Raw genomic sequence first — 24,990 nt, 5'->3', positions numbered from 1 at the left:
TTAAATATGATGGGATAATCTGAATGATTACTTCATGTGCTCATCCTGTTAGGTGCCTTGTGTGGTTCTTATTCGAACCTGTAATGTACGTAGTAACTACAATCAAATCATTCATCATACAATAAAAACGAATCAGTCAATACACAAAAACAAGACGTCATTTAGTAATACAGTCTAGTGATATTTCTCTTCACTTGTAAGTGAGAGGTCTTAATATATAATCCATCGAATCAATTACACCTTGAATTTTTGGATCCCACATAAATAGATACAATAAGAAATATAAAATAATGAAATACCTTTATAACCAACGTTCTACATTCCTATTAAATATTCCTTTTCCGTAAGTAGAAACGGTAATTTTAACTAGGAGGGGGAATTGCATCCAAGCAAATAAAGTGACTGGAACACTTGAAAGAAGTATGGTTGGAATCACAATCCAGGACTGTCCACGAACTATAATTAGAAGGGCAGCAGAAAACGCAATCATCATGGTTGCAATAGCCAAGAAAAGAGTGGCAAGACCAATTACCATCTTTGTGGGTAAGGACTTCAGGAAATCGTCTTCTGCGAAACGCGATGTGAGAATTCCGAGAAACATTAATGTTGCAGTCGTGGAAGAAAATAGTGATATAGCATCTGAAACTATAAACAACATAAACAATTTTTCACTGATGAATATGGGAAAGCCGGTATCTCCACTTCCTCCCGGAATTGTGATTACTGCCGCAAACATGATGGTAATAATAAGAGCACCTACAACAGTGTAAGAAGTTGCTGCCTCTTTCATCCATTTTTCTCCCTCCCTTAGTAATGCACTGTGATTCTTTGTAAATAGTTCCCTTGGTGTCAAACGTTCATCTCTGTTCCTATACTCACGAGACGTAGGAGGTACAATAGTCTCTACTTCCTGCATTGCATTGAACAACAGGTACTGACATATGAGAGCATAAAATACAATTTTCTAGTATCTTTATTATATTAGGATTAACTACCTACATTTTACATTTCAAGATTTGTAACTTGTGTTAGGTTGTGTTAACTTTAACATTTGTACTGACAAATGAGAGCACCTACAATTGGTCACGATGTTCAATTTTAACATTTTACGCATTAAAGCTTTAAGATTGTGTTAATTTTACAACTTGTGTTATGTTTAATATCTGCTCACAATAAATCGAAAAAGGAAATAACTAACTCTTTCAAAATGCAGATCCTTTAATGCAAGAAACTTTTTAGGAAAACAAACTAAGATCGACACCTAGTAAGTGGATAAGGAGACTTGTAAATCAGTTGGTTAAGAGCATTTTCCTGAAGTATCCAGTCCAATTCTTCCCTCCGTACCCCAGTACCTAATAGTTGATGCTGGATTTGGATGATTATTACAAAAAGGGAAAGCAAATCCAGAACCTCCCGAACACTTAATTTGATTCTTTCAGTTTATATGGCATATAGGCAAAGTAATCAAGAATTATGTCGAGTGAGAAATCCTAACCTTGTACCATTGTAGTTCACGCTGCATCTGCAATGCTGCACCTGGAATACGATTAAGTTGTGCAGGTGGGGACAACAACCCAGCCATATGTAGCTTGTTATTATCACTGTGATCGACAAGATTTAAGATCCAGTCTTTCGCAGAGAACCCATATAAAACGTTATAAATCTTTTCTTGACGATATTCGATGGCAAGGTCAAATATGCCCCTTGACATGTGATTTGTTGACCACACAAGTTCAGGATTTGCTTTACATATATGAGTAATAAACTCCACATTTCCTTCACTAACAGCACTGAAGATTGATGGACCCACAGGGGAAGAATTCATTTGTTGCATGTCGAAGTCTTTTATCTCTTCGCACATGAGCTTTAAAAATGCAAGTGAGCGGACATGGACAATCTTCATTTCATATATGCGTTTGATTCCTGAGTTGACATTTAAAACCCAAATGTTTAGGACATAAACTACATACTTTGGAATGATTGATTTGAATTCAAATTTAAATTTAGAACAAATGAAATTACGACAAGCATACCAAGTATCTCAACGATTTTCAATACAAGCCCTTCCTTTTGTTGTTTTGATTGAGAAACAAGCCCTTCCACTAAACCTTCGACTGCAATGGAAAAAAATGTTGGTGAAACTTATGAGCATGTTGTCATATGTACGACCAACCTAATGGAACTTGCATAATGGAAATCCAATGTGTGTAGACCAAGAAGGGTTTCAGAGGAGCCACTTTGACTAACAGTTGACTTTTCAACCAACTAAATATAGTAGTCGTTGGACTTTCAAATCGTGGGAGAGGAAGGGGATAACAAACCTGAGCGAATTAAACTCCTTTCGTTATTAGCATGGGAATTTTCTTCATTTTGAACAGTTACAGAAATATGATCGACGCGAGGAGGAGGTTGTATGACTATGCCTATCAAGACAAGCAAATATGTCATATAAAAGTGAAAGCAAATAATTAATAGAACGAGAAGGGAGTATGTGGTACACTAACGGTCATAAACCCATTGCTGCCAGAAATTGAGCTCCGCTCCGCTCGGGAATGAAGAAGCCTGATTAGCCAAAGCTTCTAAAGGGGTCAAATTTCTCTTGCCAAAAGTAATGGCCAATTTTGGACAACACTGAATTAAATCCCATGAGATATCTGTTTATTTTTAAAGTTACAAATTTTCGAAAAATAATTAGTTTGCTAGAGTAAATTGTAGTTATGGAAAAAAGGAGTCAGCTATAGTCAGAGTAAGCTATTTATCTTTTAGGTCACGAATTGATAATTATTTCATTTTCAGTTTTTGTAATCACATTTTTAATTTGAAAACCAAAAACCTGTTTGATAAATACTTTTAATTTTCAATTTAAAAAAAAAAAAAAAAAGAAAAAAAAACTTAAAGCTACTTTTTTTATTTTATTTTATTTTATTTTAATTTTAAGAAATTTGAAAGTGGTATACCAAACAACTGAAATGATTATCAAACCAACCCTTAATTTCATTTTTGTAGTCCTCAACAGCGTGTCATTACTCATATTTTAAATTCTTACCAAATTCTTTGGATGAAAAGCTGTGGGAGATTATTGTAGCGCCATGAGGTCCTTTGTCTGGCATTAAATCTTCAACTGGAGTGACGGAGTAGAGATATCGAGCCATATGCCAATGATTATAAATATAAGCGTTCACAACTGGAAGCACGTTGAAAACATCAGGAATGCTGAGTAATTTTTTGTTCTTTGTTACCATGCATTCAGCCATTTCGGTAATCCCTTTGATTGCAGCAATAGCAAGAGCTGTCCAATCACCGACTGTTGAATTTATTTCCAGGTCTTCCACTTCCATCAACGACACCAATTCTTTCACAATATCCACATGCCCAGCATCAACTGCAATGTGAAGAGCTGTCTTACCAGAAAATGGAATCCTTGCTCTTACTGCCTCGGGATGTTGGATGTGAAACTCCTTTGCAGTTTCCCAATCACCAGCTCGCACAGCCTCAAAGAAAAGTTTATACTGACTGTATTCAAATCCTGTCAAATTTATCTTGTTTTGTTATTGTTAATTTCCCCTTATTTCTTTAGTTTTATGCATGAAATAGTTAAACTTCAGTCTTAGAAACGATGGAAGATAATGTTATGGGTTCCTTGTTATTTAACTTTTTAATGAAGTTATATGAAATTATATGATAAATAAAAAATTATATGGGATCATTGTAATTAACACTCCAAAGTGTTGGGAAAATAGAGCACTGCTGTATTTCATCACAAAGAAAACAATGGTTGATGCACATGAATATGAATATGGTTACAAATATATGAAATTTACGGTAAAATTAGACATTATATGTCCTTGAGATAATTTGCATATTACTACAATGCTCATGAATTGACGTATGTGTGATTGTGCGAGGGAAAAGCGATCCCGATACGAATGGAGGAGGCTCATTTACAGTAAAATCTCTATATAGTAAGAATGTTATGACCAAACCAATTTTATAAGTATAGGAAGGTTATTACTTAATAAAGGTGTATTAAAACAATTACTTCTTATTCTTAACGAAAGTTATGTGGATAGTACAAAAAATCACATTAGTAGTGGAACATACCAATTTTGAAGATGTAACATTAGAAAAAGAGTGACCTAATCTCTGAAAGCTGGTACATATATGTAACAATAAATTATTAGGTTACTAATTGATTTGCCTCCTGAAACTGTTATTTAGTCTTACTTTACCCCATGATATTGTCATTGAGAGACAAGCAATATCTTTAATGGGCTTAGAGCTAACGGAGTCGTGCCAGACTACTCTGACCTGTGATAATCCGATTTGGAATACCCATGTAACTCCGATCTCATTCTGAGGACTTTCTGGACATTCCAACCACCTTGAGTGCCGTATGTTGTGGGCCCAAAAATTTATGGTCTCATACACCCTAAATTAGAGCTTTCTATTAGGGATGGACTTTTTTGCCAAATTGTTGTGCCAACCGTAAAATACTGATTTTGTGCCAAATTTGTGTGAATCAGTAATGACACGGTATTGTGCCGAACCAAAATGTTTTGGTAATATTATTCTAACCAAACTATTCGGCAATACCGAACTTCAGTATATCGAAAGTTGGTACGCTAATGTTAATAGACAGTATTCTAAAAATTGGCCTAGGCAACGCCTAAGTGCTAGGCAATGAAGTGCCAAAGCTATTTGGACCAAATAGGGTAGGAGTTAGGTGCCCACCTAGACGTTCTCTAGGTGGTCTAGGTAGCCTAGACGGTAAGCAAGGCGGTAGTTTTTTTATTTTTTATTTTTTTAATTTTCAAGCATACTGACTCTATGTTATATAATATTTTAATGAACATGTTATAATGTTATATAGTATCTAATTATTAATTTTTTGTTAATACATGTATTGTGGTTTGATATGATATTTTTTAGAGTATCATTTTAAAATTTTCTAGTTTGACTACAAGAATGTCATTGCGAACTAAAGATACTAATGGCATAATGATTAAGAGCACGTTTACATAAGGGTAATGAGAATAAAAAAACGGAATTGAATTCCGATTACAGATTACTCCGTTGTTTATTAAATACTGGGAAATCAATTGTGTGGTGGACCCCACCCGAAACAATGAATGCAATTCATGAAATTGGAGGAGTGGGATTCCCTGGACAGATGAGGTATTTGAATTCTAGGAGGGTGAGGGAATCAGGAATGCATTTTTTCTTCCTATTATGCCCTCATTTACATTATGCACAACTCCATGCATATGCCGAAGAGAAGGAACTACAATTTGAACGAGAAAATTTAAATATTAAAGTAAATACTTAAATTGATAAAAATAAATAAATAAAAAAAAGCATTTTAGTGTGTTTATGAAATAAAAAAGCAATTTTTTTCCTTACTATTATATATTGTATCAAATTTTATTAAAAAAAGTATATAAAATATTTGATTTGGGACAAGGGCATTTTAGTAATCATACTGGTTTATATTCCGATTTTGCTAAATTAGTAAACATCTTTATGGAATTAGTGTCATTTCTATTCCGATTCCAGAACATTTAAGGGTTGGTTTGGTATTGTTGTGCTTTGAAAAAAAAAAAAAACTACTTCTGTTGTGCTGTGAGAATAAGCAGCTGTGAAATAAAGCAGCATAGTATTTGGTAAACTTTTTTTGTAACATCCCACATCGCTCAGGGAAGTGAATCCTGTAAGCCTTATATGTATATTCTCATCTCTACCTAGCACGAGGCCTTTTGGGAACTCACTCGCTTCGGGTTCCGTAGGAACTTCGAAGTTAAGCAAGTTCGTGCGAGAGCAATCCCAGGATGGGTGACCCACTGGGAAGTTCTCATATGAGTTCCCAGAAACAAAACCGTGAGGGTGTGGTCAGGGCCCAAAGCGGACAATATCGTGCTACGGTGGAGTCGAGTCAGGGATGTGGTGGGGGCCCGAGCTGGGATGTGACATTTTTGTAAACGTGCTTTTGAAAGAAAAAAAAAAGCAGTATTATAGTGTTTGATAAACTTTTATGTAAAATAAATATGAAAAAAAACTGATTTTTCAAAGCTTGGTTTTGCAGCTTTGTGTTTTTGGCTTTTTTTTTCACCAAAAAACTGAAGCTAAATGTTTACTAAACATAAAAAAGTTCCCAGCTTTTTTTGATAGCCAATTTTTTTAGAATCACCTCAGTACCAAACTAGGACTAAGTATACTGCTTCAACAGGAATTCGATTTTGACTTCTCCTCATTCCAACTCCTCCTCAATTTAATCCTCCTATTTTTATTACGGTTATGTAAACGTGCCATAAGTCCATTGGCTAAAAACCCCAATATTTTATTTCAGAAGTTCACTCTGTAACGTTGTATTCCTCAGAACATCCAGCTGAGCAGTACTCAATACCACTATATTCTTCATACCCATTAATGTCAACTCTACTATGAAAGCCACAGTGTCCTTGAGTATCGATATATCTTTCGGTATTTTTATAAATTTGCATATCGATATATCTATCGATATTTTTATAAATTTGTATATCGATATTTCATCGATATCAATATTTCAAATACAGTAGATGATACACCAACGTGGTCTAAAAATATAGCAGAGTACAGCTACGAAGATCAAATTTGTAAACCAAACGAGTAGATATTGATGATTGCATTATTACTTAAGTATTGATTAACATACTTATTTCCTATTAATGACATATCATTTAATTTGTAAATTTAATTAAAAAAATTAATTTCCCTATCATTATCCAATATAGTATCATAGCATTTTCTTAAGAAAAAAGTACAGATGATTATTTAATTAGATAATGAAATAGGAAATGATTATTATTTTTTTCCTGTTCTTTTGGCAAGGAGAGACACACCTTGTGGCCCTGTGCTTGTGTTGGGCACTGATGGGTGTAATGATGGCTCCCAAACACCTTGAGGCCCTATGCTTGTATTGGGCACTGATGGGTGTAACCATGGCTCCCAAACACCTTGTGGCCCTGTGCTTGTATTCGGCACTGATGGGTGTAACCATGGCTCCCAAACACCTTGTGGCCTTGTGCTTGTATTGGGCACTGATGGATGTAACCATGGCTCCCAAACACCTTGTGGCATGTTCTCCCAAACACCTTGTGCCATGTTCAACCTGTGATTCAGTGGAGCATATCATATCATATATCATATATATTATCTAAACAAACAAAAACTTAGCAATGAAATTAAAGTCGTTAAATTACTACTTACGGATTGAAAGGAATGGGAGCCAACAAGCGGCAGCTAGTTAGTTATTAAATTCTAGTAAGTATGCAAATAAGCAATGAAACTAATAAGAAGAAAATTGGAGGAGAGTGGGAAGCTACTTAAAAATGAAGAGGTGGGCTGCTTTTCCTGGAATATTAAGGATTAACTGGACACGCAACCTCTACTTAATATTGGTATCATATTCCTACGTACATGCAAAGTTGGGCAAAGCCTTGTTATTTACTGAAGAGGATTTAATAAGCAAACCCACCTAAAGGTCGGAGGAGTAATCAAATGTAACCAATACAAAAGAATAAAAAAAGGGGGCAATATCACGCTTTACAAAGTCAGGAAAGAAAGAACAAGGAGGTGACTTCAGCCCAGAGACCTCACGATTATCCTTTAGTAATTTTGGGGTTACTGGCAATCTATTTGTCTGTTTGTTTAAAATATTATTTCAGTAACTAGTGATCAAGGAGCGCATGGTTATTTATTTTTGTATCACATACGGAAGTGACCAAGAGATTAAGACTCTAGTATTTTTTACTTATGTCATATATTCGTAGTTGAAAATTAACCCATAGAGTTAGTTAGTCTTATTTTTATGTAACAATGACTTATTTAAACTAAGATTAGTAAATGATTTAGTACTGAATTTGTCATCCACAAGAGTCAAGTGAAAACGAATACCACTAAATTGTGTCTCCAATCTAAGATTTCAAGGTTAAAAGTTATGAAGTCATATTTGACTCTAAATGTGGTGGTGCAAGTTATTTTATAGATAGTGCATATGAAGTCAAATTTGACTTTTAACTTTTAACTCTTGTAAATTGGAAGGAGTCTAGTCAAATTTAGAGACAAAATATAATTTTTGTATCTTATGTGGTGAGGATCCCACATTTAGAGCTATATCAAATGTTAAATATTACCTTGCACTTGAATCATGTATGAATATAAGAATATAACTCTTCCAGTACATTGGAGATATCTTATAGTTTTATTAATATATGTAGTAATATATATTCTCCACACCTGCAATGGCCTTGATTCACATTTTACGAATGGTGTAAATATGCTCACGGTCCAAGGTTTAATTTACACCTCTGATTTGGGGCATTTCGGCCATGATCTTGAGCTTTTCGCTCGTACTCCCCCACAACTTTGAATCAATCCTCCAACCTTGCACGCCTATCACCGCATTTCCCCCTAGATTTGATGGATCTCATCTCAACACTGATTTGCTGCATTACGCGATCTTCTCTCTGATTGAAGACTATTAGTCATACATTATCAGGTGTCATTTCAACATGTGTTTAATTAGTGAATGAGTGATTACCTTAAGAGTTAATCTTGTTGCACAAGGGTACTGTTGTACTATTCATTAAGTTGAAAACAAATCGGTTACTAAGAAATACAAGCAATTTATTCTTCTCTAAGTTTTCATTTCTTTCTTCTTTTTTGCGATTCTTCTTCTTCTTTGTTATTGTTATGATGGTATTAACAAGCGAGTCTGCACTTCAAGTAAAACGTGAGATAAAAGCTAATCTTCATCCCAAGAAATCATGTTCTTCAAGCTCCCAAATCTACTGTCAAACACGTTAATGATAAAAAACTAGTTTTTTTTTTTTTTTTCATGAATTGAACATGAAATTGAAGTTTGGAGGCACCACATGAGGAATGGCATATTATATAACTAGTAAACCATAAGACAATTTTCAGTAGGTTTTGATTTATTTAAAGAAATATATTTAAAGTTTGATCTACACCTAACATTGTATTGACTCGAGCATACGTGTCAAACGGACGGTCTGACCAAAATAAAACCCGGCCCAGCCTGTAGGTTTGGGTTGGCTAGGCTGAAAATTTTCAGCCCAACAACCTTTAATGTGGTGGACATCAAATGTTGCTTAAATATCTGGTGTATGATGCATGGAGCCCTAGTAGTACAAATTATCCTCACCCTATATTGTTAATGTAAATTTTTTTTCTTCACATTTCTTGGTTACAGACTTACAGTAATGGGGTGGTCGATCGTGGACTCACATTTCTTGGTTGAGCTACAGTCGTTTGATTTGGCACTGGATCTGGTTGACCTGGCCTTTGTCCTTATTTCTCTGGAAGGATATACATTATTTGACTGTTTTCTGTTGAAATTCAGATTACATAAATAAATCGTTTGCAGAAAATAACAAAACGATGCACAGGGAATGTCGAATAAAATTTTATAATCTGTCATATTATATTTTGCTGGAGGCTGTTTAGTTTGTGTGTTTGGAAGGAGGCAAATCCATTTTTTTAATTTTGAACTTCTGAAGCTCTGAGGGCATTTCCAGTAAAGTCTTTAAATAGGAACAAGCACTGATCAAATAAGTATAAAACAAATATAGAGATAAAATGAATTTTCAATAGGTCAAAAAAGAAGTCCCTAAAATTTAAGAACTCACCGAATACTTAGTATATATACCCATAAAACTGAAATGGCGGATGGAAAAGTTGGTAATGCAAGAATATCTACGTTTAGATGTCGGTAAAATGGCTGGGAAGTAAACATATCCACTGCAAACTGCGAAGCAACAACTTGCACTTTGTAAAACAATATTTATATGTTACCGATGTCTATACGAATTGTGGGTGTCAGAACAATTTGGAATTTAGCCAATGGTAGTATGTCATTTTCCCCCAACTTGTCAATCCCAGGTCACCCCTGTGATCGGGAAGATTTTTCAGTGTAACCGGCATACGAGGTGGTACACTAAATGTCATTATAAAAATTATGAGACATGTGTGTTAAAAAGTTAATACCTTAAAAAATAAAAGTTTCTACCACTTACATAAAAACACATGATGTACGAATTCCGTCGTAATAATTTTTTTTTTCTGCCGTCGAATGCGTCCGCCCCTTTCCCCCACTCATTGGTTTGGTGATAAAATATTCTCTCCATACTTTTTTCTTTTCCTTTGTTATGTATATGCCAAAATGGATATTTGTAAACAAATCGTAATAAAAATTTCTCTCACTATCAGTGCTGGAAACGAAGTGATATATACAAAGAAAGTAACATATGGGAAGAAGGTGAGGCTAAGAGAGTAAAATACCTAACATTTGGTCTCGATGTAGATTCGGCATGCTGGTTGAGGGAGGGGAAGTGAGGGAGGGAAGTGGACCTGATATCCAATTTTAGATCAGAAACTGAGCACATGGTAGGATGGAGATAAAGTATCACAGCTGAGGAGAGAGTGAGGGAAATTAAAAGACAGTAAAAACAGGCGTAAAACGCCGGATAAAAGGCATGAAGCCTAAGATAGTTGAGACTCGGCTGAAGGAAAACTGAGATTAATCTCAAGAAAGAGTGAGATTATCTAAATTTGACCCTTTGGATGGTGGCAACAGAGATAATGAGACCGATTTGCCCAGATAATCAATTAATCGAACTACGAAAGATAATGGAAGCACTGACAACGGGTTTGTAATTTTTTAAGGATGAAGTCAAGTTGTGAATTGAATGGAGAGAGTTTTAACGAAAATCCCGCAGTAATATTTACTTTAACAAAAAACCACATTTTTACACTAAAAAGTCAAATTTGGTACTATTCACTTTACCCTTTATTTTGTCCTTATCGTTAAATCTCAAAATTTTCAAATCTTTTTCATTAGTTTTCTCTAAATGAAAGGTGGCGGCATTCCATGTTGACTAAATTGCGTAAAATGGGTTGACTCTTTGAATGATATATCAATTCGGGTTCGGCCGGCTTGTAATACAGCAACCCGTGTAATATTAGCTCTGACAACGGGTTTGTAATATTGCAACCCGGGAATTATTTTTTTGGGCTTTCTAACCGACCCAACCCAATTCATAGCTTCTGGAATCCTTCGCCGCTTCCTCGTTCCCCTGGGCCAATATGAGGTTCCCCTTCTCTCTCTTCCTCTTATCTCTCATGGAATTGTTTAGGACCCAGAAACGGGTTTGTATTCGTATAGATTCTGTCTCGTATAGATTAGATTCTATGTGGAATTTGGGTGTTGAGAAATGGGTCGTGTATTTTCTAATGGAATGCGTTCTAGTTTTTATGGTCAAAGTGAAATTTGTGACAATTTGGGGTTTAGATTGTGTGTGATTGGAATCGACTCGGTGTTATGTAAAGTGTGAGTAAATAACTATTGTATTTGTCTTCTAACATCTCTTGAAGATAACAGATTAGGGGAACGTTATAAAAATTTTCTCTTCAATTTTGTATTTTTCAGGTGTCTATGCTGCTTATGGAATACTATGAACCGCCAATACTAGCCTGCGCTATTAATGAAGTTCTAGCACAATTAGCAGGGCGGAATTCATCCTCAGTTCCTACAGTCGTTGCCCCGTTTTTCCTAGAGTCATCCAAGCTAAAGGGGGAAAGTAAATCTGCAACAAAATTTGAAAGCAAATGTTCACTTTATGGTATAGAGATTGGTTCAGAAACAGCCATAAGCAAGGCTATGGCAACCAAAACCCAGAAGCCACCGCCATCCTTGCAGATTCATCATGAACCTTTGGCTTGCTTTCTTCAGTTGGTCCGTGTTTTGAAGTTGCCAACATATGTTCTTATCGGGCAAAGAGGTCAACGCATTTCTGATAAAGAAGAGTTTCAGGTATACAGTCTTTTTTATTACTTTATCTAATGCAACTGTCAACATTCAGTTTGCCTTGAATTGTTGTGACATATGATTGAATTCAAATTGGGTTTGGAGGCATGATAGGATAGTAATTTGTATTTCTACGATTTGCTTGAGAGATGAATGGGAAAAATAGTTTATGCTCAGTTTCTCCATGTTCCACTGCTGAAAGTCAGTCGTTTGGCCTTGTTTCTTTCTCTTCCTTTTAGTTCTCTATGAATCTGTCTGTTTCCCAAGTATACGTATATTGTTTAACTCTAGATGGTTTCTTTTTCAGATACTATGAGATTGGAGAAGTTTTAGCAAGCACTTTGAACCTTTCCTTTTCAAGAGACAAGATCACATGGAATCCAACAAGAAAATCAAAAGACGGTCGGGAGCCATGGCGTGCATTATGTTGTTAAACCTCTACTGTCTATGACATTAGAGGTTGGGACAAGATCTATCGTCGGGTGCATCAGGATGAAAAAGCTTTCAGTTCTTACTGTGATTGGTATATCTATGTTCAACATCATAGTGCTTGGACGTAAAGCTACATCTGGATTCCCCGTGTGTGAACTGGCCATGAAGATAATGAAATAGCTTTTGCTACAATTTAAATTTACTTATGGCTTTCGTTTCCTTTCTTTATTGGTTTCATTAGTGAACTGGTCTATTGTCTTAAAGATGATGGGATAATCTGAATGATTAGTTCATGTGCTCATCCTGTTGGGTGCCTTGTGTGGTTCTTATTCGAACCTGTAATGTAGTAACTACAATCAAATCATTCATCAAACAATAAAAACGAATCAGTCAATGCACAAAAACAAGATATCATTTAGTAACTAAATACGATCTAGTAGTGTTCCTCTTCATTTGTAAGTGAGAGGTCCCACATAAACCACCAATTTATTCCTTAATGTATAATCCATTGAATCAATTACACCTCTCATTTTAGGATCCCACATAAACAGATCTATACGATAAGAAATATAAAATAATGAAACACCTTTACAACCAACGTGTCACATTCCTATTAAATATTCCTTTTCCGCAAGTAGAAATGGTAATTCTAACTAGGAGGGGGAATTGCATCCAAGCAAATAAAGTGACTGGAACACTTGAAAGCAATATGGTCGGAATCACAATCCAGGACTGTCGACGAACTATAATTAGAAGGGCTGCAGAAAACGCAATCATCATGGTTGCGATAGCAAAAAAAAGAGTAGCAAGACCAATTATCATCTTTGTAGGTAAGGACTTAAGAAAATCTTCTTCTGCATAACGTGACGTGAGAATTCTGAGAAACGTCAACATTGCAGTCGTGGAAGAAAAGAGTGATATAGCATCTGAAATCATAAATAACATAAACAATTTTTCATCGATGAATGCGGGAAAGCCGGTATCTTTGTTTCCTCCAGGAATTGTGATTACTGCAGCAAACATGATGGTAATAATAAGAGCACCTACAACAGTGTAAGAAGTTGCTGTCTCTTTCATCCATTTTTCTCCCTCCTTTAGTAATCCACTGTGATTCTTTGTGAAAAGTTCCCTTGGTGTCAAACGTTCATCTTTGTTCCTAAACTCAAGAAACTTAGGAGGTACAATAGTCTCTACTTCCTGCATTGCATTGAACAAAAAGTACTGACACAAGACAGCATAAAATATAATTTTCTATAATCTTTATTATATTAGGATTAACTACCTACATTTTACATTTCAAGATTTGTAACTTGTGTTAGGTTGTGTTAATTTTAACATTTGTACTGACATATGAGAGCACCTACAATTGGTCACGATGTTCAATTGTAACATTTTATGCATTAAGGCTTTAAGATTGTGTTAATTTTACAATTTGTGTTAGGTTGAACATCTGCTTACAATAAATCGAAAAAGCAAATAACTCTCTTTCAAAATGCAGCACCTTTAGTGCAAGAAACTTTTTAGGAAAACAAACTAAGATTGACACCTAGTAAGTGGATAAAGAGACTTGTAATTCAGTTGGTTAAGAGCATTTTTCCAAAGTGTCAAGCCCAATTCTTCCCTCCCTCCCCGAGTACCTAATAGTTGATGCTGGATTTGGATGATTATTACAAAAAGGGAAAACAAATTCAGAACCTCCCGAACACTTAATTTGATTCTTTCAGTTTATATGTCATATGGGCAAAGTAATCAAGGATTATGTCGAGTGAGAAATCCTAACCTTGTATCATTGTAGTTCACGCTGCATTTGCAATGCTGCCCCTGGAATACGATAAAGTTGTGCTTGTGCAGATGGGGACAACAACCCAGCTATATGTAGCTTGTTATTATAATCTTTATCGGCAATATTTTCCACCCAGTCCTTTGCAGAGATCCCATATATAAGGTTATAAATCTTTTCTTGACGACATTCGATGGAAAAGTCAAATATGTCCCTTGAATTGTCATTTGTTGACCACAGAAGTTCAGGATTTGCTTTGCATATATGAGTAATAAACTCCACGTTCCCCTTACTAACAGCTTGGAAGATTGCCAAACGCACAGTGGGATAACTCATTTGTTGCATATCCAAATCTTTATTTATCTCTTCGCATATGAGCTTTAAAAATGCAAGTGAGCTTCATTTCATATATGTGTTTGATTCCTTAGTTGACATTTAAAATTCAAATGTTTAGGACATAACTGCTTTAGATAATTGATTTGAATTCAAATTTACAACAAATGAAATTATTACCAGCATACCAAATATCTCAACGATTTTCGAAACAAGCCCTTCCTTTTGTTTTTCTGAAGGGGAAACTAGCCGTTCCACTAAACCTCCCACTGCAATGGAAAAAATGTTGGTGAAACTTATGGAGCACACCCATAAAGGGCACGTATAATAGTTTAATTGCTGCACTGTTACTATTGATAGATGGGATCATAACCTGGTAAAGTCGCATGTGCTATCAATATTTTCGAAAGATGATTGTGGGTGAATCCGAATCATGCAATCATCTTCTCTAGTCAGTAAGTGCTATAAAGTCCAAATGGGTAATCATGACATGATAAATTCGCCGGCAGCCCAAGTGCTGCCAGGTCGAGGAAGGAAGAAGAATATGGGAAAAATTTCATACTCGGGTTTTATTGTGTGAATTCTCTATGCAAACCCTGAATTTTATAAGTAAGGAATTTGTGAGAATTCAACCAATGCTTATCTCCCAAATTATAAATATTCTTGGAGTCTAATTTTAGGTAGGATTAGGATTTGTCTATTATGGACTACAACCTTCCTCCTGGTTGCCTACTAGGATTCATGTATATAAATAACCAAGTCAAACAGGGAAAATGGTAATCGCCACTTACGTCTCAGAACTCTCTCAAGTTTATAGTTTCTCTCAAAATACTTCTTTGACTTAGGCATCGGAGGCCCTTTGGTGGATACATTCCCTCCTTTTTTGGGTGTTTGTCAATTAGATTAATGATGTACCTTGATTTGTATGTGGAATTTTGTTAATTCAATTGCACAAAATTTGCATCCATAGTGACGAAGATGATGGTAACATGGGCGAGGGTGTGGTTAACAATAATGGTGGTGGAAATGGTGATTATGAGGTAGTAGAATTGGTGAAGGCAGTGATGGTGGAGGTGGTTGTGGTCGTGGTGGCCCGGTGATGGTGTGGTGATGGGAGATACTAGTGATGATAGGTGTAGGATCTGGTGGCAATGATGCCTGGTAGTGGAGACATGGCGGTATGGATGCTATTTGCGATGACCATTGTAAGGTGGTAGTGGGGGAGTAAAAGATTTTTTCTTTTTTTTCTTAAACCTCTAACCTTGTAAGGTGGATAACCCAAATTAGATCGTACCATTTATACAACATTTTTAACTTGTTAATGATGGGAGAGGAAGGGGATAACAAACCTGAGCGAATTAAACTCCTTCCGTTATTAGCTTGGGGATTTTCTTCATTTTGAACAGTTACACAGATATGATTGATGCGAGGAGGAGGTTGTACGTATAGACCTATCAAGACAAGAAAATATGTCATATAAAAGTGAAAGAAAATAATTAATAGAAAGAGAAGGGAGTATATGGTACACTAACAGTCATAAACCCATTGTTGCCAGAATTTGAGCACCGCTCCGCTCGGGAATGAAGAAGCCTCCCTAGCCAAAATTTCTAAAGGGGTCACCGTTGAGTAGGCCCGAGTAACGGCCAATTTTGGGCAACGTTGAATTAAATCCCATGAGATATCTGTTTATTTTTCACGTTACGATTTTTTCAAAAATAATTAGTTTGCTATAGTAATTTGTAGCTATTGGAAAAAAGAGTAAGCTATAGCTAGAATAAGCTATTTATTTTTTTAAGTTGCGAATTGATACCCATTTCGTTTTCAGTTTTTGTAATCACGTTTTTAATTTGAAAACCAAAAACTCGTTTGATAACTATATTTAGGTTTCAAGTTTCAAAAATAAAAAAATAAAAAAATTGAACGCTACTTTTTTTTTAGTTTTCAAAATTTTAATTTTAGTTTTCATTTTTTTTCAATTTTTTTTTCTTTGGAAAATTGGAAGTAGTTTACTAAACAACTGAAATGATTATCAAACGAACCCTTAATTTTTATTTTTGTAGTCCTCAACATCATGTTAATACTCATATTTAAAAACTTTTACCAAATTCTTTGGATGTAAAACAATTGGAGATTATTGCAGGGCCATGAGGTCCTTTGTCTGGCATTAATTCTTCAAGTGGAGTGACGGAGTAGAGATATCGAGCCATATGCCAATGACCATGGAAATAAGCTTCCACAATTGGAAGCTCGTTGTTTGAATTGGGAATGCTGAGTAATTTTTTGTTCTTTGTTACCATGCATTCAGCCATTTCGGGAATCCCTTTACTTGCAGCAATAGCAAGAGCTGTCCGACCACCCTGTGTTGCTTTTATTTCCAAGTCGTCCTCTTGCATCAACGACACCAATTCTTTCACAATATCCACATGCCCAGCATCAACTGCAATGTGAAGAGCTGTCTTCCCAGAAAATGGATTTCTTACTCTTACTACCTCCGGATGTTGGATGTGAAAGTCCCTTGCAGTTTCCCAACGACCAGCTTGCACAGCCTCAAAGAAAGGTTTGTACTGACTATATTCAAGTCCTGTCAAAATTTATTTTGTTTATTATTATTAATTTCCTCATACTTGTTAAGTTTTATGCTTAGTTAAAAACTTCAATCTTAGAAACCATGGAAGATAATGTTTATGCGTTCCTTGCTATTTATCTTTTTAATGAAGTTGTATGAAATTATATGACAACTAGAAAAATTATATGGGATCATTGTGATTAACACTCCAAAGTGTTAGGAAAATAGAGCACTGAAATTTAATCACAAAGAAAACCAAGAAATCATTCATGCCATTAATTAAATACACTGTTTCAATATGTTCAAACAAGGCTTTTTAATCAAAATAATCCCTGAGATTTGCAAACTTTGGTTCCTAAGATTAGAAATCAACGGAAACGGGTCCCTGAAATTGTTCACCATCAATCATTTTGGTCATTCGGTGAAAAATCATGTTAAATAAGGATCAAAATAACAAAAAAATACTCTCAATTTAATAAACAATAGGCCAAAATGATTTGACAAAATTTGAGGATATTTTTGTCATTTTATTCTTATTTTATGGAGATTTTTCATGAAATGACTAAAATGATTGTTTGTGGATAAATTCAGGGACCAATTCCGTCAATTTCAAAGCTCAGGAACTAAAATGAGGAGTTATGTAAATCTCCGAGACCATTTTGGCTAAAAAGCCTTCAAACAATAAAAAATAATGCTAAATGCACATGAATATGAATATGAATATGGTTACAAATATATCAAATTTATGGTAAAATTAGACATTATATGTCCTTGAGATAATTTGCATTTTACTACAATGCTCATGATTGATTACGTGCGTGTGATTGTGCAAGGGAAAAGTGATCCCAATATGATTGCAGGAGGCTCATTTACAGTAAAATCTCGATATAGTAATAATGTTATCAAAACCAATTTTCTAAGTATAGGAAGATTATTACTTAATAAAGGTGTATAAGAAAATGACTTAGATATCCTTAATGAAAGTTATATGGATACAAAAAACAATATTAGCAGCGGAGCATGCCAATTTTGAAGATGTAACATTGGAAAAAGAGTCACCTAATCTCTAAAAGCTAGTACTATATGTAACAATAAATTATTTGCTTATTAATTGATTTCCCCCCTTGAAACTACCATTTAGTTTTACTTTACCTCTTGAAACTGGTTTTGTCTCACTATGCTCCTGAAATTGCCATTTTTTGTCTTATTTAGTTTCAGTTCACTCTATTTTCGTACATATCAAAAAAGGTGTAGTTGCAGTCATTGGATTCATTGAGTGGATTGAATTAGATTTGAAACACAACCCATTATTTGCTTTTGTCAACGGTTGCAGCTATAGCTCCACACAAATCCGTAAGAGAGACAAATGGGGTTTAAATTAGAGTTATAAAAAATGGAATTGAGATTGTTTTAGCAGGCAAGTTGGAGGCAAAGAGTTGTGTCAAAAATAAAATGTCCATACTACCCTGTAGTTTAATGTTTATTTGACGGAATAAACGAAAATGGGAGTGAACTGAAACTAAATGGGACAAAATCAGAACCAAAATCGCCAAATTAATTCAAGGAGTTAGATTTGTACATTGTATCAAATTAATTCAAGGATTTATATTTCTACATGGAACTAAAATTGCGCACATCTACGGATGGAGGTGGAGATGAGTGTTACCCTTGCACTATGGCGAGAGTTCAAACCCCATCGACTTCATAATCTAACATCAAATGTAACAAATATATCGTTTGACAAAAGTGATTAAATGTGTTGGAATGGATTTTTCTGTTGATATTGTTTTCGTTTGAATTAAGTTATGTATTATGTGAAGATTAGACTATTTGAATTGTACATTAGTGGGATAAGATTCAGTAAAAAAAAAAAAACAAAACAAATTTGTTGAATAAGGATTCCTTGAATCTAATCTCTTATCTGCGCAAAAGATGGACATGTTATGTAGTATTTAATCATTACTTTTTTTTTATTAATACATATATTGTGGTTTGTATGACATTTCTTAAAGTATTATTTTAAATTCTCACATTTTTTAGCAAATTTTTAACATTTTCATTGAAGACAACCGATATTGATATTTTCATAAATTTGTATTCAATGTTTCTATCTATATGGATATTTTAAATACTAGATGACACAAAAATATGGTATGAAAACATAATATCCTAGCATTTTCTTAAGAAAAAGGTATAGACGATTATTTAATTAGATAATGAAATAGGAAAGGATTTTTTTTTTTTTTTTCCTGTTCTTTTGGCAAGGAGAGGCAGACACACCTGATGGATGTAACACGCGTGACATGGCCGCCGAAACACCGTGTGCCAAGGTCTCCCAAACACCTCGTGCCATGAAATTAATGTAGTCTACTGAATGTAGTATACTTACTACTTACGGATTGAAAGGAATGGAAGCCAACAAACTGCAGCTAGCTAGTTATTAAACTCTAGTAAGTAAGCAAATAAAACAAAGGATCTAATAAGAAGAAAATGGGGGAAAGTGGGAAGCTACTTAGAAATGAAGAGGTGCATGGGCTGCTTTTCCTGGAATCATATTAAGGATCAACTGGACACGCAACTTCCGCTTGAATATTGGTATCATATTCCTAACATTAATGCAAAGTTGGGCAAAGCCTTGTTATTAACTGAAGAGGATTTAATAAGCAAACCTACCTAAACTTCGAAAGGAGTAATCAAATGTAACCAATACAAAAGAATAAAAAGAAAAAGGGGGCAATAGCCACGCTCAGAAAGCCAGGAAAGAAAGAAAGGGGAGGTGACTTGAGTCCAGAGCCCTCACGATTGTCATTTAGTATTCTTGGGGTTCCTGGCAGTCTATTTGTCTGTTTGTTTAAAAATATTATCTCGGTAATCAGTGATCAAGGAACGCATGGTTACTTATTTTTAGATTTGATATTAAGAATGAAGAATAAATAGATATGCTTTTAGTGTTTTAACCTCTACTCTTAGTATCACATCGGAGAGTGATCAAGAGATTAAGACTCAAGTATATTTACTTATGTCATATATTCTTAGTTGAAAGTTGACCCATAGAGTTAGTCTTTTTTATGTAACAACTTATTTAAACTAAGATCAGTAAGGATTTAGTACAGAAAGTCTTTTTTATGTAACGACTTATTTAAACTAAGATCAGTAAGGATTTAGTACAGAACTTGTCATCCCCAAGAGTCAATTAAGGATGAATAAATTGTATCTTCAATCTAAAACTTAAAGGTTAGAAGTTATGAAGTCATATTTGACTCCAAATGTGGTTGTGCAAGTTATTTTATATACAATGCACATGAAATCAAATTTGACTTTTAACTTTTAACTCTTGTAAATCGGAAGGAGTCTAGTCAAATTTAAAGACAAATATAATTTTTGTATCTTATGTGGTGAGGATCCCACATTTATAGCTATATCAAATGTCAAATATGACTTTGCACTTGAATCATATATGAGTATAACTTTTTCAATACATTGTAGATATCTTATAGTTTTATTAATATATATAGTAATATATACTCTGCACACCTGCGATGGCCCCGATTCATGTTAGGGAACGGCGAAGCAACCCACATTTACAAATGGTGTAAAAATGCTCATTGTTCAAGGTTTAATTTACACCTCTGATTTGGGGCATTTCGGCCATGATTTGGAGCTTTTCGCTCATACTCCCCCACAACTTTGAATCAATCCTCCAACCTCGCACGCCTATCACTGCATTTCCCTCTAGATTTGGCGGATCTCATCTCAACACTGATTCACTGCATTACGCGAGCTTCTCTATGATTGAAGACTATTAGCCATACATTATCAGGTGTCATTTCAACATGTCTTTCAATGAGTGATTAGCTTAAGAGTTAATCTTGTTGTACAAGGGTACTCTTGTACTATTCATTAAGTTGAAAACAAACGGTTACTAAGAAATACGAGCGATTTATTCTACTCAAGTTTTCATTTCTTTCTTCTTCTTTTGTGATTCTTCTTCTTCTTTGTTACTATTATGATGGGATCAACGAGCTAGTCCTGCTTGTGCATTTGATTATGAAGATTTTGCAGTTGCACTCCAAGTAAAATGTGAGATAAAAGCTAATCTTCATCCCAAGAATCTTGTTCTTCAATCTCCCAAACCTACTGTCAGACATGTAAATGATAAAAACTTGTACAACTAGTCAGACCATGAGACAATTTTCATTAGGCTTTGATTTATTCAAAGAAATATATTTAAAGTTTGATCTACACTCAGCATTTTATTGGCTAACGCATATGTGTCAAACAAACGGCCCGACCAAAATAAAACCCCGCCTGGCCCGTAGGTTTGGGTTGGCTAGGCCCAAAACAATTCATACCGACAACCTTTCATTTAGTGGACGTCAAATGTTGCTTAATTATGTGGCGTATGATGTATGGAGCCCTAGTAGTACAAATCATCCTCACCATATCTTATACATAAAACCAACACAAAAGGTGAATGGTACTTTTAGTGTCACCAAGCTTCAACAAAATATTTTTTTAATAATTAATTTTTTGGTACAGTTTTTTTTTTTGCCTCACAATAGACTAGTAATAATATGATTCAATTTCTCTATTTTTAAACACATTCAAAACATTTTAAGAGGCATGTAATGCCGGTTATAAAAAATGTCATTCACACGTGGATAATAATGTGATTAAATAAGTTATCAAATGATTTTTTTTTTTTTTAACAAACAATATTATCTACACTAAGAGGAAGGGGTTGGGCTTAGTCTCACAATGAGCTAGTAATAATATGATTCAATCAGTTGTTTATTAAATATTATTTTCTCTATTTTTAAACACGTTCAAAATATCTTAAAAGGCATGTAATGTCGGCTATAAAAAACTTATTTTGCACGCGGATAATAATTTGATTAAATTAATTGTTAAATGATTATTTTTTTAAACAAACGATATTATCTACACTAAGTGGGATGGGGTGGGCTTAGCCACATAATGGGCTAGTAATAATGTGATTCAATCAATTGTTTATTAAATATTATTTTCTCTATGACTGATTTTATTATGTGAATTCAGCTGCTTTAATTGGTTTATGAGGGGTTTCTTGTAGCATGATCTAAATTATTCATTTACTTCAAATATTTGACTTTCCTTTTGTCAATTTATGCATATAAATACATTTAAAACGTGTAAGTCGCAAGTAGCACGCCGTGATTCCAAAAATACCTTTTGCACACGCGTGAGCGCGTGCATGAAGGCTAATCTATATATAAAGCCAATGGAAAATGTGAATAGTGATTTTGGTGTCACCAAGCTTCAACAAAAAATTTGGACAAAAATGCCCCAAAATAAAAAACTTCAAAAGCATCCCAAAATAATGCATCAAATAAGGCAGGGGCATTTTCATCATTTTAATAGTGCTTTTTTTGATAATCACTTTTTTTGTACTGTGTTTTTTTTTTTTTTAATTAGTATCTCACAATAGGCTAGCAATATGTGATTCAATTTCTCTATTTTTAAACACGTTCAAAACATCTTAAGAGGCGTGTAATGCCGGTTATAAAAAAGGTCTTTCGCGGATAATAATGTGATTAAATTAGTTGCCAAATGATTTTTTTTTATTAACAAACGATATTATCTACACTAATGGGGAAGGGGTGTGCTTAGTCTCACAATGTGCTAGCAATAATGTGATTCAATCAATTGTTTATTAAATATTATTTTCTCTATTTATAATGTAAATTCTATATAGACCGATTTTATTATGTGAATTCAGCTGTTTTAATTGGTTTATGAGGGCTTTCTTTTAGCATGATCTAAGATTATTCATTTACTTCAAATATTTGACTTTCCTTTTGTCAATTTACACTACATACATTTAAAATGTGTCAGTCGCGCATAGCACACCGTGATTCAAAAAATATCTTCTACATGAGCGTGAGTACGCGCATGAAGGCTAGTCTTGTTAATGTGAATGTTTTTCACATTTGTTGGTTACAATAATGGGTTGGTCGATCGTGGACTCATTAGTTCATAACTTCATATACATTGATAGGGGTGGTTCGGTATGGGATACCATACCGAAACTAGTATCCCGAATCCCAAATCGAAATTTTTCGGGACGGGAATTTGAAGACCAATCCTAAACCAAATTTTCGGGAATCCCAAATTTCGGAAATCCCGAAATATTTTCGGGATTTTGGGACAAATCGGGAAACCCAATTTGAAATATGAAATTATGAATTGTTCTTCAAATATATAATTCAAGAACACATTCATGAACTAGGAATTTCATTTCATTCACACTACCATTTAATTGAACACTGGCATGCCTGACTGTTTTTATCAGAATCAAAATTCAAATTAATTAAACCCTTTTTGCAATCTATTGAGAGACAAAAGAATCAAGCCTTCTGAAATTATCAGCCATAGCAGCAGCAATAATAAAATCCACATGAATATCAAGGGCATTCCAGGTTGCAGAGCATGAATTAGAAACTACTAGCATCAATTATAAAAGAATAATATATATGTATAAATATATATATATATATATAATAATTAATATTATATATTTTCGGTTCGGTATGGGATTCCCAAAATATCGAGAAGCCAATCCCGAATCCCATACCGAAATTTTGGGATCGATTCGGGATAGCATCCCAAAAAGTTCGGGAATTTCGGTTTGGGAAATTTTTGGTTTGGGATCGGGATTTTTTCGGTTCGGTTCGGAAATTTCGGGAATTTTTTCCACCCCTATACATTGACCAGTTTTAACACAAAAGTAACATAATTTAGGATTTGGCTGTTAAGCTACAGTCGGATGATTTGGCATGGGATCTGGTTGACCTGGCCCTGTCTTTATTTCTATGGCAGGATATACATTATCGACTATTTTGTGCTGAAATTCAGATTAAGTAAATAAAATCGTTTGCAAAAAAATAACAAAGCCATGCACAAGGAATGTTGGATAAAATTTTATAATTTTTATCATATTATCTTATGCTAGAGGCTGAAGGTTTGAGACTGCTTGGTTTATGTGCTTGGAAGGAGGCAAACCATTTTTTTAATTTTGAGTATCTCTAGTGGAGTCTCTAAATAGGGATAACGACCATATAAAATGAGTATAAAACAAATACAAGGACAAAATGAATCGGAAAGTGAGTCCCTAAAGTATAAAGACTCACCAGATACTTGGTATATGTACTCACATACAAGGACTGTATAGGGACTTAAATGATATACCTGTTTTTGCAATTTGAGTGGAAAAGTTATACAAAAGTCTTCCATTTTCTCCTCTTAAAGACAATTTAAGCTTCTTTTGCCACCAGCCCTAGCCTTTGGCTTGGGTGCCAAAGGCATCCACCCTTCCTTTCTTCTTTTCCTCTCTCTTCTCTCTTCTCTGTTTCCTCTAGAGTTTTCTCAGGTTTTCTCTCATTTGCTCGCTCCCTCTTTTCCTTCCCTCTCATTTGTCATCTCTTCTTCACCCTCCCTGCTTCCATTCTCCTCTTCCTTCACCTTTTTTTTTCCAGTTTTCTCCTTTTCTTTTTAATTCTCGGTTCTCCCCTGAGTTTAACCTACGGAAAGAAGGTTAAAATCACACAAATACTTGCAAGAGTACAAGGATGTTGTAGTATAGATGTTCATGCAAGGTCGTTCTCCACAATGACTATTTAAACAATTTATGTAAAAACACTTCCTAATTAACTACTAAAACTAAAAATTGAGAAAGGAGATTTTGAATTTGAGTAATATTAAAAAAAAAAATTTAATTAAAAACCAAGTAATAAATTCAACCAAAATTAAAACGATAAAAGAAAAGAGTTTTTAAATACCAATTTATAAAAGCACTAGGGTTCAACTATCACCTAGCAATCCTATGTATTTTTACCAATTACTTATGATCTACACATGCTACTTTGAAGGTTAGATTTTCTTAATATATATTCTACTTGAAACCTCCAACATAAAACGTATATCTAACATGCAATGCGTTCGGACTTTCGAATCAAATATAAACATGAGAGACTTATTATG

The 24,990-nt window shown here is 34.5% G+C and overlaps 1 protein-coding gene and 1 long non-coding RNA gene across 2 annotated transcripts in view; one reads left to right on the top strand and one right to left on the bottom strand.

Annotated features, from left to right (window-relative positions):
- Positions 1-301: 301 nt before the first annotated feature.
- Positions 302-7,137, bottom strand: LOC137709132 (uncharacterized). The gene is made up of 7 exons (XM_068448257.1): positions 6,876-7,137; positions 3,047-3,526; positions 2,505-2,654; positions 2,322-2,423; positions 2,034-2,114; positions 1,496-1,923; positions 302-910 (listed from the first exon to the last, which is right to left on the bottom strand). The coding sequence occupies exons 1-7, from the start codon at positions 7,135-7,137 to the stop codon at positions 302-304; spliced, it is 2,112 nt and encodes a 703-aa protein (XP_068304358.1).
- Positions 7,138-11,511: 4,374 nt separating this feature from the next.
- The window catches only part of LOC137707554 (uncharacterized), a 40,255-nt gene continuing 26,776 nt past the window's right edge, over positions 11,512-24,990 (top strand). The window contains exon 1 of the long non-coding RNA XR_011064716.1: positions 11,512-11,866. This is a non-coding gene — a long non-coding RNA (uncharacterized lncRNA). The remainder of the gene's footprint in view (positions 11,867-24,990) is intronic.

This window comes from Pyrus communis, chromosome 11, assembly GCF_963583255.1.
Source record: "Pyrus communis chromosome 11, drPyrComm1.1, whole genome shotgun sequence".
Taxonomy (NCBI): Eukaryota; Viridiplantae; Streptophyta; class Magnoliopsida; order Rosales; family Rosaceae; genus Pyrus; species Pyrus communis.
This window is presented reverse-complemented; position numbering and strand designations above follow the sequence as displayed.